General features: G+C 40.1%; 1 protein-coding gene across 2 annotated transcripts in view; it reads right to left on the reverse strand.

Moving 5' to 3' along the window:
* Nucleotides 1-2349: 2349 nt before the first annotated feature.
* sntb1 (syntrophin, basic 1) overlaps nucleotides 2350-15852 on the reverse strand; it is a 29959-nt gene continuing 16456 nt past the window's right edge. The window contains exons 3-8 of one of the 2 annotated variants that reach the window (XM_070912215.1): nucleotides 15652-15769; nucleotides 15393-15482; nucleotides 12728-12864; nucleotides 12374-12570; nucleotides 5931-6160; nucleotides 2350-2901 (exon numbers count right to left, since the gene is read on the reverse strand). In XM_070912215.1, coding sequence (XP_070768316.1) covers nucleotides 2809-2901; nucleotides 5931-6160; nucleotides 12374-12570; nucleotides 12728-12864; nucleotides 15393-15482; nucleotides 15652-15769 — 865 coding nt within the window. In that variant the 3' untranslated portion in view covers nucleotides 2350-2808. Of the gene's footprint in view, nucleotides 2902-5930; nucleotides 6161-12373; nucleotides 12571-12727; nucleotides 12865-15386; nucleotides 15483-15651; nucleotides 15770-15852 lie in introns of both variants that reach the window. The other variant, XM_070912217.1, reaches the window with a different exon arrangement.

A 15852-nucleotide genomic window follows, 5' to 3' on the forward strand; every position in this document is an offset into this window, starting at 1 on the left:
TTGTTGCACTGCAGAGAACATGCGAGTTTACAGCAGGGTTGAGTTATTATCAATTCTGAAAGGGGAAAAGGGGGAACAAAAATAACCAGCATGATTAGCAAACAAATTGTAGATATAATTTACATTTTAAGTGAAACTGAAATTTCCACGTTTTCAAAGTTGCTTCCATTGATTTCTATTTGCTGTTGATGAAAAATGAATAAATGACAAGTGAAGACAATAAGAAACAAACACATCATGTCACTTTTGTTAAATACATGATTTATGTGCACTGTTTGAGTTCAAAACTAAGCTTTATCATTCTGAGTGACAGTACAGTAGCTGCCAAAGGCATCAGAGTATTCTACATATCAAAGCAGCCTTTACTCAAAGAGCTTCTCTCCACTTGAGATCATCAGTAAGTGCTGTATTCTTGGCTGAACAAAAGTGTTACAACGTCTCCACTATCTTTTAGTATCAACAAAACAGATGATATTTCCTCTAGAGAGTGGTGGGGTTACAATGTGTAAATCATTGTTCACAGTGTGTGTGTGTGTGTGAATGGTCATTGGAAATGTGTATGTGTGTCTGATATAAAGAAGAGAGCAAACACAAAATGACTGCTGGTTGAGTATTTCTACACTCATAACCAAAATGAAAGTAGCCATCATAGAAGTCACATTGTTGCTCCATGCTCATCCCTGTGATCTCTATGATTAATTTCATTCAAAATTCAAATGTTTTTTTTTCTCAGTCATCTGAAGGCACGAGGAAAGATTTGATCTGCTGCATAACATCCAAAGAAATAATGACCTGCACTCTCAAATGCAGGACTAAAGCAGGACTGAAGACTCCTATGATGATTGCCTTGCGATAATGAAAGATTAGTAATACTTGATGGGGTGATTGTGACCCTCAGTTTTTAAAATTAATAGTAGAACTCATTGCAGATGTTTGCTTAATGGGGCAGAACATGATTGCAGTTTGTCAGTTAACCATTAAAACATGATCAGTTCTTCAGAGTATTGAAGGACTTCAGTTGGTAAATCAGGCTTACAATCATGAACAGTTCCACCCTGAAATAAAGCAGGAAGGAGTGAACAGCATAATCATGTCAGATCAGACTGTTAGTTCAACATTTAGGGAAATACGAGAGTTAGACGAGTAGATCAATAACACTCTCATACCTGTCCGTTTAATATAAGTAGCTGTTTAGCTTAGCATAAACACTGGAAACAGGGAAACAGATGGCTCTGTCCAAAGGTAACCTCTAATGCTCACTTATTAACATGTTGCATTGTCAAACAGAAATGTCAAGTTGTGGTTTTAAGAGGGGTTGTGTGCCAGACAATTTGGATTACTACAGATTTTATTACCTTTGGAGAGACCCAGACTAGCGGTTTCCCTGTGTTGCCAGTTATTAAGCAAAGCTAAGCTAACTGGACGCTCATCTAACTCTCGCCAAGAAAGTGAAAAAGCGAATTTCCCAAAAAGTACAAACTATTGCTTTAAATCATCAGGTCAAAATGTGTTTACCAAAGTACTCTGAATAGTACCTAATTATTTGGTTATGGTTCTGTTAGGGATAAATTAATCAGTTGCATGTATCAGACACACAAATTAATGCCACCTGGATGCCCAGTGTAGTGGACAAAATGCCAATCCAAGCTATTATACTCAGGTACTGTCATGAGGTGGATATGAGTTTTTTTTTTCCTGTTTTTGGAAAAAATCTGAATGCTTGAATATATTATAATTCATGTTAATTGAAGCCAATGCTTTTTTTTTTTTTTATATCTGAAGACATAAACTCACATCTACAACAGCGTTTTAGGGCCATTGTAAAAGAAGAAAAATTACGGAGCTGGAGGAGTGGGCTGATATTTCAAGAAAAAACACTAAAATAAATATTATCTGAGATTAAAGTGGTAAATGTACAAGAAAAAAACTTGAATATTCACTGACATTACAAAGTCACAAATTTACAAGAAAAAAAATGTGGGTCCTCGGACAAAAAAAAAAAGTTATTTTCTTGTAAATTTGTGACTTTAATCTCAGAGAATATCCAAGTTTTTTCCTCTGAATATTGCCCCCCTCCCCATGCTCCGTTATTTATTTATTTATTTATTTATTTATTTAACCTACAATGGCCTTAATACGCAGTTGTACACATCATTGTCAAAACACTGAAATACTTTGACCACCGTGGTCATCATGTGCAACCTGTTAAAATAATACTGTGACATTTTATAATTTGAGTCAGCTGTCAAATTGTGGGAAACTGTGCAAATGAAAATGATAATAAATGACAGAGTGAAATTCAGAATGTCCTTACAGAGCTAATGGTGAATAAATTATATAATTGGTAAATGGAAGGCAGTTTGCCATTACATTTTGATGGAATTAAAAATGTATTAATCTCAACTGTGCAGCACATGTCCAGTCCTTCCAATCCTGGATGCGACAGTAATGCCCAATCTGCTCCCTTAAATGTGTCCCTCTGTCTGTATACATCATGCTTCTGCTTTGAGTCCAGTCCATGTTTTCTTCTGTGGTTCTTCAGTCAACACTTCAGTCCGTACAGCCCTTAAAGGGAAGTCTGTGCCTTTCACTAAAAGCAAAACCAATCTGGAAAGGTTTCTCCAGTGTTTCTTTAACTTGGAGTTGGAGACCCAAAAAATGTCAATTTTCTGATTGAGGCTACATTCACTCAGCTTGGGTCCCCGACTGAAAGAGTTTGACGTGGTGTACTGCATGCGGGCTGCAGAGAGGTGAAGAATCAGGTTGGATTTCTGTTTTCAAAGGAGATGAAATGTCCCTTTAGAAAGGTCAGGCCACCAGACCCAGGCGGGAGATCTTGGCAGAGAGGAAGGAGTGGAGGATGAAGACAATGGTCTTTGGACACGAGTGGAGGTCCAGTTGCTGGAGGAGGAAGGGAAAACAACAGAATTAAAAAGTAGAACAAGACAGAATGATGCAAAACTTGACAGGGGTAAAGAGGAGAGAATATGATTAAAAGATGTGAGAATTCATTAAAGCAGAAGGGATGACACAGAGAGAGGAAGAGGCAGGGGAGGAAAGGGAAAGAGTTTGTAAAGCACATAAAATCATAAAATATATTCAAAACTAACTACACAGTCAACACAGTTCCCCATGAGGCAAGGATTAGACAGTCCTAGCTGGAGCTAAGCACTGTATGCACACAAACACACCACATCACTGTGAACAAAGCTCTGTTCATAGCCTGAATCAGCAGCGGGTGATTTCACCGGAGCTATGACTCACATCCTGTTCCTTAGGCCTATAGGGAGATTTAACCTATAAATTTACACTTAAACTACTGTTTAGTTGGTCAAATTTGACACAGAGGAAGTCTTAGAGGCTACCTCATCTCCAGCAAACCCAATGCAATGAAACAAAAGTAGACCTGCAAATCATTAGTGGTCCACAAAAATCGTCCGATTTTTCAGCAGGAGTTGGGATGAATGAAGTGAACTTTTTAGCCATCTGGCTTAGCAGTGGCAAGGCTTAGTTGGTCCACCACTTTGGTCCAGACTGAAATATTTTGGATGGATTGCCATGAAATTTAGCACCAGTATTCATGACCCCTCAAGATGAACTGTACTAACTTTGGTGATCCCTCAACTTTTCATCCAGCGCTATCATCACAACAATATTTCAATTTGTCCAGTACCTCCAAAAATATGACATTAACGTCAGCCTCAGTTGTACGTTGTTTAGTGCTAATTAGCAAATATTAGAATGCTAACACACACAGATGGTGAAAATGGTAAACATTGTACCTGCTAAACATCAGTATGTTAGTATTGTCATTGTGAGCTATTAGCATGCTGACTCAAACATTTAGTTAGCCACTATGCCTGAGTACAACCTGCTAGCGTTGCTGTACACTCACACAGTTTTGTTCTTTTTTTGCTGATAAACCAGAGCACAAGTGTGAATATCATTTAAGTTCTCCAAGCCACAATCAGTGGTTTGGCTTGGTCCAAGCTTAATAATACATTTTCTGTACGGGGGAGATAAACTGTCAATTGCTGTGACAAAATTAGACATACATAGTCCCTGCCAACTAATGACAGTAAAGTCAACACTTTGAAAAAAAAGCCCAGCTGATTCCACTTTCAAATGTTGAGCTAATGAGCCATCAGCCACATCGACAAGTGCCTTGGGATTTTTATAAAGCCTTGTCTACGGCTGAGTTGGGATTCAGAAATGCTACAGACACCAAAATCTGTTCTGCTAAGGTAGCCAACAGAGGGTTTTGAATGAAAGCTCCTAAGTCTTTTCTTGTTTGCCTTCAGCATAATCTGAGCAGTCAAACATGAGACATGAAGTTTTATATGGCGCTGTATGTGGACTGTTGAATAGAAAGTTCGAGGCATAGATATAAAACGTCTCAGTTTCCAATTTCTGAATCCAATCCTAGAGAGTATATATTTTAGTTCTCACTGTCGCTTTATTTCCAGCATACAGTAAATCACAGTGCAATGGCTTTATGAATGATGAAACATCAATGTTGTTTTTCTGGCTAAAAACAGTTTGTAGAAGTGCCAAGGGAAGGTAATAAAAGAGCTACTAGAGCTCATCCTCCTGACATCAACATTGATATTCATATCAGTTTTGTCAAATAAGATCCAAAAAGCTAAAAATTGAAACTATTGAAAACACAAGTGACAAACATATTGGGTAGTGAGGGTGATAGTGTTTGTACTTGGCTGTTTTCCCCCCGAAACATGAGCCACCTGGACCTCCATACAGTGAGCTGTTGAGTGGTGTAAACAGATTAGAACTCTTACAGTAAGTGACAGGCTATTTTTAAAGAAAACTCCACTCTTGAACGCTCTTACCTGGTAAGGTACTACGTACGTGTGAAGTTCATTTTATTCCAGGAGTTAGTTTGTGATGAAGTGCTGTAATTTACTTTCTGCTGTACCACTTTCACTTTTCCTGTCTCATATACTTGAACTCCTGTTTGTGTTTTGCTTCATTTCCCAGAAGGCCTTCTGAAAGCCCCTGAGAGTGGGTATGAACTTGTTCTATTAACTGTGAGTTGTACATCACCACAGCAAAGTACAGCTTGGATATATTTTTTACCATCAGTATGAAGTGAAGATCAAAAACTAAGAAGCAGTTATTGATATGTTATTGATATTTTTCTAGAGGCTCACATGAACTTGAAATGTAAAATGATTGGATTGTGTTGAATATTAGAAATATTTTGTCTCATAGGTTTCTTAAATGTGGAGATAATGACACTATTGAATGCACTTTACAACTGACCTATTGCATCCCTTCGCTAATGCAAAATGGCGAAAACTAGCAAGCCATGTTCAACGAACAATCATGACACTAAACCATCTAAGAAGTAATGTGTGGATGCATCATGCATAAAGGTAAGGATGTTTGCTGAGAATGAAACTGCCTCATAACGTTCGCCTGTCACTCAAGTGAAGCAGCAAAAGCACTCCGTGTGAATGAATGAAACACGCCTATTTTATAATCTAGTTTAGGGTTAGGCTGTGTGGGTTGAGATCAAATTAATTGAAACTAATTACGTGTTCAGGTTTGTTCAAACTTTTTTGAAAATCAACAGTCCTGTGCCACTTTTGCGAAATGCAAGATTGCATTCTGGTCTAAAAATTGGCATATCAGCCTCTTCCGTGATGGTTTTCTACCTGTGTGTTTAACATTGGTGAGACTAGAAAGTGCGATTTGCATTTCTACAGCTGAACCAAAAATATCTTAATATGATTTCCTATCATCTGCGTTTGACTATTTATACACAGAACAAAATGGAGCCAAGAATGTACATCGCTTCCAGTTGTTTTTAATAGTGCTACAATGCTCTGAGGTGGATTTTTCAGTGGACCATGAACATGGAGGAAAATTGAGCTTCTTGCTGCATTTTGTGTGTCAGAGAAAACACTCACAATCTCCCCCTCCTTCCCTCCAAAGTCAAGGAAGAGCATGCGAACTCCGTCATCCGAGGACATCTTTAGCTTTTCGTAGGGGTAGGAGAGGAGCACCAGGGGCCTGCTAGGTATGCAAGCTCCTCTCTCCTCCCCATTCTCCCCGTCTCCCAGTTTGGGGTCAGCCAGCACAGAGAAGCCCTGTTCGTAGTGAATCACCAGCCGGCACTCCTGACCCCGGTATAGACAACCTGGAAGATAAATATAAAGGATATTTTCATTTTTGATTATTAGCTAACAAGATGCTCATGAACAAATCCTCTTGTTTTTCATTTTCCCTGTATTAACAATGTGGGCGACGTTTTGCTCAGAAGCATTCATTTTGACAACAGAAATTTGTAAAACAAGCAAGTAATATGATACTTCATATCATATGATATTGATATTTCCACTGAAAGGCAATACATACATTTTGAATAATACAGAGTTTTTGGCTGTACTATATTAGTGCTTCCAATTAACTCAGTTTATTATGGTTTGATAATAGAAAATACTACGACTGTAGTGACATTCTTGGCTATATTTTCCGGCTGTTACTGTTCAGAAGGCATTTACTGTCTAAGTTGCCAGTTTATTAGGAACACAGAGCCAAAACTAATGATACACTAATCGTATCATTAGAAATCTTTCCTTCATGAAGGCTATGATGTTTGGTTTTTGGTTGAACTCTTTTAGAGAGGTGATTCAACTTTTTAGTAATTTTGCAGACTGTAGTTTGTGGTGTATATACAAGCCATTTACATCAATTTGGGTAGACTAAATATTAGAGACACCTCTAGGTGAACCCAGTAAACTGCCAGCTGAGTAGAGATTTATGCTCTCCTTATTAAAATATATTGTACAGTTCTGTCATGTCGTCAATCATTAACACATTAGTTATCTATCAAAAGGGAGCCTGACTCTGTTCTAACTCATGTGTCCCATGTCTCTCTCACATTGCAATTTACAACATTTCAGTGACAGACTACTCTCTTCAAGTGGAGACCAACCCGCTGAAAGCTCGATGTAATTCATCTGCTCTACAACATTTCTCATCACTTTCTTTCCCGCTCTCTTTCTCCTCTCTCTTCACAGCGTGTGTCTGGCTGAAAGCTGAGTGTACTATCTTTATCTACTTTCCCAATTTACGCATCACTTTCCTCTGCTTTAATGACAAACCTGTCTCGTCTCCACACAGTGTGATCAAGTGGCATTTAGTCCTATTTTTCAGTGCCTTGACAGCAGAGTTCCCTCTCCCTCTCCCGCTCCCCCCGCAGACATGAAGGCCTGTGCGCTGAAAACTTCATTTACAGCAAAAGCTCCTCTCTCTTGACGACAACTGATCTACCGAGCGGCGTGTTTGTGTGACAAAGACACAGCGAGTGAGAAAAGAGTTGTTATCTTTCTATCGTTTGCTGACGGCCTGAGCAGGATGTGTCTGTATGGCATGTACAGGGAGTGGAATGTGTGTTTGCATGTGTGTGCATATGACAGTGTGTGTAATGCCTCTATGCTGGTGAGGAAAAGGCGTTTATTGTCTCTCTTGCAGATATGTGAAAGAGACGTGGAGATGCATATATGAGCATGCATGTGTGTTTGCGTATATGTACGTGTGCTTCATCGCCCTCTGTGGCCTGTTTCAGTCTTTTTTGTCCGACCGTCAACAGGCTGATTCTCTGACTGCTTAACTATGTCGTCAGTCAAACCACGCTAATCACCCTATATACAAATCCCTTCCTTGTTCGGCTCTTTATCTAAAGGCGATTATGAAACCAAGGTTGGCAAACGTGTACACAGTAATACACACACACACACACACACACACACACACACACACACACACACACACCAGACTACGGTCAATACGCGATTCGCAAATAACTCTTATGAGTTTAATTTACCCTGCACAGAGTAGCAGATGGATGGGTTGTACTGCACAACAATGTAATCAAGTCACAGAAACACTTGCTAAATTGACTTTGATTTTCTGTTACTACATTTTTTGGCATCTCACATTTTTGCACATCCTTAGGTTCAGCAGAGAGACAAAATAACAAAACACTTGAAGAAAAAACACTCTCACTCTGAAACAACTTATTCACAATTACAAACACTGCTAGGTGGGCCATATTAGGTTACTGGCATTTAGCAGCAGGTGTCAGCTGTAAAAGAGGTGTGGTAATTAGCAGTTTAACATGGAAGTTTACAAAGCAACATGAGACAACCAGCACGTAGTCAGAGCCCAAATTGCAGGTGCACTGAACTACAGATGTATTCATTATGTCAAGATATGTTCATGTATCTGTTTGCTGAGGCGGGATTACGGGCTGGGTATATGCTCGATCAGAACGAGTTCTCACGAGGTGTTGTCCGGCCACATCTGAAATCAAAAGTGTTTATAGTTGTTCCGAACGGCTACACTTGGAAGGTGGAGTGAAAAGCCAGCCGTCATGGAGATGGGATGTGGTTTAAGAAGCTATTCGACCATCTGACAAGCAGTTCAGACAGAATATACTAAACCCTTAAATCTCCCAGCAGAATCGTCGTTGCTGCTCAGATTTTCAGAGAGCTCCTACAAAGAGCAGAGCCCTATGCACCAGATCTCAGTGCATAACTGTTTTCTATAAAAGGTCAGTTTCTTGAAGGGTCCCTGACTGAACTTTCTTTGTCAAACAGATAAAGGAAGAGGATCTCTCAAGTTGCAAGAGGAATGTCATGGATTGACAAATACTATTAATCATCTTGCAACCTCGTATAATCCATTTTTGAAGCAGTGTTTGCAATGGTGACATAGTATTCTTGAAGGTTTAGGTCCTTTTTCTTTTTGATGAAGTGTTTACCTCATTTTGTCTAACACCTCATTATGTGTGTGAAACATTTCTCAGGAGTTGACCTATAACACAACTTCTGTATTGTTTTGCATTGTTTTAATAATCTATTGTAATATACAGTATTCTACATATTTTTAGACAGTAATACCAGAGAAGCAATGTTGGTTTAAAGCCACATTGATCAGGTGAGGTGTTGGGACCAGTAAGGCACCTATAGTAGGAAGTGCTAGTGTGGGTTTTAGACTCTTTTTTTTTGTTCAGGAACAGAACAGTATGTCATTTATCCTCTCCTTATCAACTGTGAAACACACTAAAACAACAGAGGTGTGTTGATTACAGCTTCAGGAAATAATCTTGATAAGGACACTGTGAAACAAATGGAAAAATGAGGCGCACCACACACAGTCAAATACACAGCGTAATATCCCTAGAACCCTGAAGACGTCCCATTCATGATGAAAAATGAGTCTCATAACGTGCAACATTATTCTGATGATGTATAGACAATCTGGCAGGACAAACATCTCCCTAATGGCATAACAGTTGCAAATGGGGCAAAGAGTGGTGGGTCTTTGTTGTGTTCAGGAGTGAAAAATTAGACCTGAAACTCTACTCTTCTACCTGAGAGCCTTGATCTGTGGGGCAAAGCAGGGTTTCCCACCAGAATACACACACACATGCACACACAGAGAGAAAGGGGCTTTTCAGGCTGCAACAAAAGCCCTTCTTTCTGCCTGACGGTGAGTGGAAAGGACAGAAGGAGGGGCAGAGAGTGATAACACTGAGAGACAGAAAGAGCGAACTGAATGAATGAGGGACAGAGGAGAGAGGAGGGAGACACTAACTGTTCCCATCACGACAAGTGGAAACACTAAAAGGTTATTAAGGGACAGAAACTCTGTTTTCACTGTCATTTGTTTTATAGGTATAAATTACATTAGCAGCAGGTATACTTTATATTTTGAAACTGCATCACACAGCGCTGAGCTTCAAGTGTCACAGCAGGTTACTAGGTTCATTTTACACAACCACTGAGGTAAAATTGCTTTTTTTAGTCATTAAGCTGTTTACCTGTTCATTAAAGAGACCGGATCGACCTCTCAGACAATTTAACAGATTTTACAGCTGTCACCTTTGACAACAACATTAACGAGAAGGCCGTGGGTGTGCAGGAAGAAGGAGAGGAAGGATTACTGATTTTAACCAGATAAATCTGAGGCTGGCCATAAAATAACATTTTGAAAATGTGGTTCAAGGTTTATTCTTCTATACCTTGGCCATAGCAGTTGGAAAACAATGTCAACACAAGGTTAATTTAGTAGCTGTTCTGGGTCTTTGGAGCAGCTGGTTAGAGTATTGTAGCTTGTCATAAAGAGTGTCATTGCACACACGACACCCGTAAAACCATGACCGACTTACTGTACAGATTTAACAAGAGAGACATAACATGTTAGTTAGTGAGGTTTAGAGGTCGTCTCATTGTCTCATCTAACTCTCTACAAGAAAGCGAATCAAAAGAGCATGTAGTAGACATAAGCAGGGTATAAACCTAGATGCTGTGACTACATGATACGCAGTGCCTTATCCTGCTAATTGCTCAAAATATCAATATAACCTCTGAAAAGTTGAAGTCACCTTGGATATAATAACAACAGAAATGACAGCAGGCCAAGTGCCTGTGAAATTTGATTTCAGAGCTGGACAAATTACTTTCCCCTTTAGAATCCCTCTAAGAATGGCCTGCTGCCCAGTGACTGATTGAGAGTTGATTTCTCTTCAGAGCAAATCTTTATCACGAGCCTTGACAGTGAATAAACCATCACAATGATTTATCAGAATGTTACACAGATGAAAAGCTGACAAGGTCAGCACAACCACTCCTCAGGTGGCAACTGCTGAAAAACGAGCAAATTCACTTTGTATGCATTTTCACACTCCTTCTCTGGGAAGTGTAAATTACTTCTACTTCCATAACAAGAAACCGAGGGCTTGGTGCTAACATCAATCTGTTTCAGAAAAGTTGTGAGATCCATTTCAAACTGAAATTCAACAGTGATGAGCAATAAATATTCAAAACCATTGTCATTTTTTCTCATTCTTTTGGCCTATGTCAATGACCTGTACCCTAAATCAGTATTACACTACAAAACTGAAGCTGCTGTAACAAATATTTTTCATCTATGGATGGTGATCTAAACTAATCATGTCAGCATGGCTGTAGCATGAATGGTGTCACTTAGTGAGTCTACGGAGCTTTGTGGATCATTTCAGCACCTTTTAGTTTATTCTTTTGGCTTTACAGCCCACTATGCAATACCTGCCCAGAACCAAACGACAGACACCCTAAGTTAGTGTAGCTCTTGCAGTGCAGCATTTAGCAGCTAAAGCAGCATATATTTCCCTCAGGTGTTAGTAGTGAGAAAAACCGAGCTAAAAGGAGAATTAATTGATGTTTTTGTTTCATAACAAGTTAACCATATCAACTTAAAAGGTGATAGTATGTCAGTGGTGTGTTTACAGATAATCACCTGTCTGTTTGTACAATGGGTGTGCACCCACACTTTATCTGTTGATTTCACTGCCACATTTAAGCAACAGCACATCGATGCTGAGCAGCTTGCTTCGGTCTAGACAGCGTTTTGTCATGGGATTAAATAAGATGTCCATTTAACATTCACATTTCCTTGCTAACTACCATGACATAGAAAATCAGATTTTTATCAAACACCTTGGAGTGTTAAATTCAAATCGAATCGCTCTGCAGACGTGAATGAAGCCTTGCTACGCTAATCACAGTGTAACATTTACAGCTGGATCAGTGGATGCAGAAACAAATTAGGAGAGTTTTGACAGGAGTTTGGTGGCTGCAAATGATGCGGAAACAACACTGACAACAAGGATGTAGTGTTGGGGTCGTGTATCATTTGCTGCTGGATACTCGCTGTTTCATATATGAGTGGAGTCTGAAGTGAAACTTAATTTGGCACGGTGTTATCATAGATGGAGAGAGGAGGGGGACCCAGGGGAGAAATGCTGTTCCCAGGACATTTTGTGCTTGGGGAGAGGGAGGCAAAGAGGGAGCGAGAGAGAGGGGGGGGTGTTCTGTTGGAATTCCCTGGACGTCCAATACCCAATGCCAAACAGCACACACACACACACACACACACACACACACACACACACACACACACACACTAGAATAGCATTCCTTTCTATAAATAGCAAGTGCTTTGTCCACATCTTCCATATGGCTGTCAAATTATATCACAAACCCCCTTCTATCTCAGAGTGGACGTGGGTGTATGTGTGTATGTATACATTTAGTTTATGCACTGGATTTAGACTTTATTTTAGGCTTGAAAGACCTCAGGCAGTACTTAACCTTGCAGCCTCTTAAATCTCTATGGACATGTTTTGCTGCCACATGTCTGAACACGTCTGAGGAAGCCTCACAGAATCCAGCACTCCGCTCCATCCACAGCTACATGTTTGTGTGTGTTTCTGTCTCTGTGTATGTTTCTATGTCTTTATCCTTTTTAAAGGTACTTTGAGTTACTAAATCTGAGTGTTTATGTGTTATGTATCAGTACTCACTCGTAGTGACTTCTCTGATCATCTCAGCTGAGGTGTGACATCCGTTGACTATTTGTCTGGTCCACAGGGACAGATCCTTAGTGGTCTCAGCCCGGAACAGGTGGGTCTCGATACCCAGTCGTGTGCCGGTCCGAGTGGCAAAGAACAGCTCCGTGCCAGAGTGAGGCGATCCCCGGTCAGGGCCAGAGTGGACCAGACTGGATTAACACACACACACACACATAAACTGTCATATAGTATAGGTCAGGGAGAAGACATTTTTGTCTCATATAATTTATTTAAGAGATAAAATACCTTAAATATTTTATGAACAAAATATACTGTTTTGAAATGTACATATGGTGGTGGACCTACCGTGTTGCTAAAAGTGGATAAGTGTGTGCAGGGTTCTGCCAGGCCTCCTTGCCTCGTGGTAGACTGTCATACAGAAGCAGGTCTTTCTCTGTCACCACCACCAGCACCGGCTTCCAGCACTGCTTCTCACTCTCTGTCTGCAGCACAAACAGATAAACAATGAGACACGGCAGGGCTATTGGTGGAATGCTTAATGGATTATTGCACTGTTTTAAGTGCACAAATTATAGTAAGTATTAAATATTATTACAACAGATCTTCATGGAGCTGTAAATTAAATGAATAACTGATTGTTAAGAATCTATTTCAGTGAATCAACAAAGCAATTAATCAATCCTACAAGGCTGCTCATGTTGAATTGGAATCAAGTACAACCTTGATGAATTTGATGCTGCAGGATTTTATGTACTTACGCCCTCTTATATTTGTCATGAATACTGAAAACGTCCTCAGGGTTTTAGACGAAAGAAGGTATTTAATCAGTGATATCAATGGTTGTGTGCCAGTGAGCTGCTTCATGGGACTAATGTTGTGTCAGAGAGAGAGGAATGACGTCTGTGTTTAATATGTAAAAGACTTAGTGTGTACTCAGCAGTGGGTGTAGACCAGTCTTCACCTCTCAACTTAATCCAAGACTGGGTACGCAAATATTTTTTCACTTACTGTATACCCTAACTCTTTCCATCTGTCTCTGTGTCATATTTCACTCCAAAAAAAGCTCTAATTTGGGCTGTTACAAAGCTGTTCTGGTCTGGGCTGGTCTGTACTAACTATACTGTGTACCCAGTAGGGAATTAGCTAAAAATAAAGAGGTGGCTGGTGTGCAGGTGCAGATACACTTTCTATGAATTTGCTTTGCTGTGCCCCCTTGCCCACCCATCCCTCCTAACGAGCAAACCCCTCACTTTCCCTTCAGAAAACACACTGTTAAATCTGTTAACTTAAAGCACACACACACACACACACACACACACACACACACACACACACACACACACACACACACACACACACACACACACACACACACACACACACACACACACACACACACAGCCCGGTATTTCATTTTACAATGCTCCATAACTATTCTCATTATGAGAGCTTATCTGCAGCCCAGCCATGGAATCCTAAGCTGCTCTTTGAAGTTCTGCCTCAGCCAATCATATCGTGGGATTTAGAGGGTCAAGGGTCAGCTTTTTAACATAATGACAATATGTTGCTAAGTAACAGTACTGCTCTGCATGTGAAGAATCAAATAAAAGGCAAATTCAGGACTCGGAGGAGGACTAAATTAGACAGGTATGGAAGTGCGTGTGTGGATATGTTTGCACAGGTGTGTGTCTGTGTGTAAAAAGAGAGAGTGAAGTTTTATCTGTGTGCGTACGTGCTTGTATGAATTTCAAAAGATGTGTGCATGTGTGGGTACAGAAGATATGAACAATATAAAAATATGCATGCAAACACAGGTACCTGTGTGCACACACATTTGTACTTCTGTACCCTGACTGTCGTTCTGCATCCCTGAGCTCATAGCTTTTACCTTAACAATGACAACTACATGCCAAACACCAAGCCTTGTCCTGAACTTAAACTAAACCTAATTCTAACCTTAACCCTATTAATATTATTATTATTACTACAACAAGTCAGACAGGTCACAGCAGACAACACATGAAAGACTGCCACAGCTGACAGCCAACACTGAAGGCGTCAGCATGCTCCAACTGAAGTGCTTGTCAGATGGTCAGAAACCCCCTCCCTTGACACCTTTATGACTATGGAATTGGCGGGAGGCCTACCATTTTTGCAATATATTGAAACTGACAATCCGACATTCACACCCACATCATGCAGCGACCGGCCAGGAGTACAGAAATGAGAAAGTACAGAGGCTTGAACTTCATTCTCAAGCTCTTTTTTTTGTTTGTAACACAATTACTTCTGTCACTTTTATTATGTACAAACACTATGAATGTCTTCGAGGAAAGACCCATATTTAAACATTGCGTCTCCCTCCTCTCTTTCACCTCGCTTTCAAGTGTGACTGTTCGAAACAGAACACATTTCAAGAGAACACTAAGAGGAGCCCGTCTAGCCACAAATAAAAAACCCCCACAATGTTATTGTAATTGATTGAATAAATAAAAGGCCAATCATAAGTGATGCACCTGAAAACAAGATGTGAAAACACTAATAAATAACAATTGTAACAACAATAAATATGAAACAAAACCTTAAAAATTATGTCAAAAACACAACCCATATCTCAGAAAACAAGCAAATATCTCATATCTTTCAGATGTTTTACAGCTGTGGACACAATAAAAAACTAAAACCATGTCTTAACCTTTAAACAGCCCTTTGAAGATGAGAGGACCAACTAAAAATGTCTCCAAAAATGTCTGAGGTGTTCAAATCGGTCCTTACAAAGATAAAATAAGAGCACACACATGCACATATACACCTACACACCATAGTCACAAAATGGTTATAAGAGAGAAGGTACCCCATTTAAAATGTGAGAAATGTAGAAGCATCAGTGTCACACACACACACACACACACACACACACACACACGATTGTACACTTGGGTAAAAAAAAGCACTTTTACACTTGCTGTCTCTCTCACATGCACGTACACACACACACACACACACCTACCTTCCCTGCCAGCCATCCCAGGTGTCGTATCTCTTTGCTGCCAGCAACCCCCGTCCTGGCTGTGTTCTGGATGACCTCTGCCAGCGCCCGCTGTGGGGGGATGACAGTTTTTAGGAAAGATGATCATTCAAGACGCATTAGATTCAAAGCAGCTCTGAAGAGCTGAATCATGGCCACAGTATGTGATCACTGAAATGTCTAATTCTAATGGTCACATTGATGAGAATTACCTGTAAAATCAATCAAATCAAAGACAGACCTGTGCCAGTGTGGATGTGACAGAGTGCATGGCAGAGAACCAGGACAGGGCAGATGGTTGGTCTGGGCACCGCAGCACCACGGTGTGCCTGGCATCAGGGGAGTGCAGCTCCAGTTGTCTGGAGGAGGAGATAAGAAAAGTTAAAACAGCTTTAACCTTTCGGTTATCATTGGACGGGTTCTAAAACTTCTATGGTTCACA

Source organism: Enoplosus armatus, chromosome 9 (genome assembly GCF_043641665.1).
Source record: "Enoplosus armatus isolate fEnoArm2 chromosome 9, fEnoArm2.hap1, whole genome shotgun sequence".
Taxonomy (NCBI): Eukaryota; Metazoa; Chordata; class Actinopteri; order Centrarchiformes; family Enoplosidae; genus Enoplosus; species Enoplosus armatus.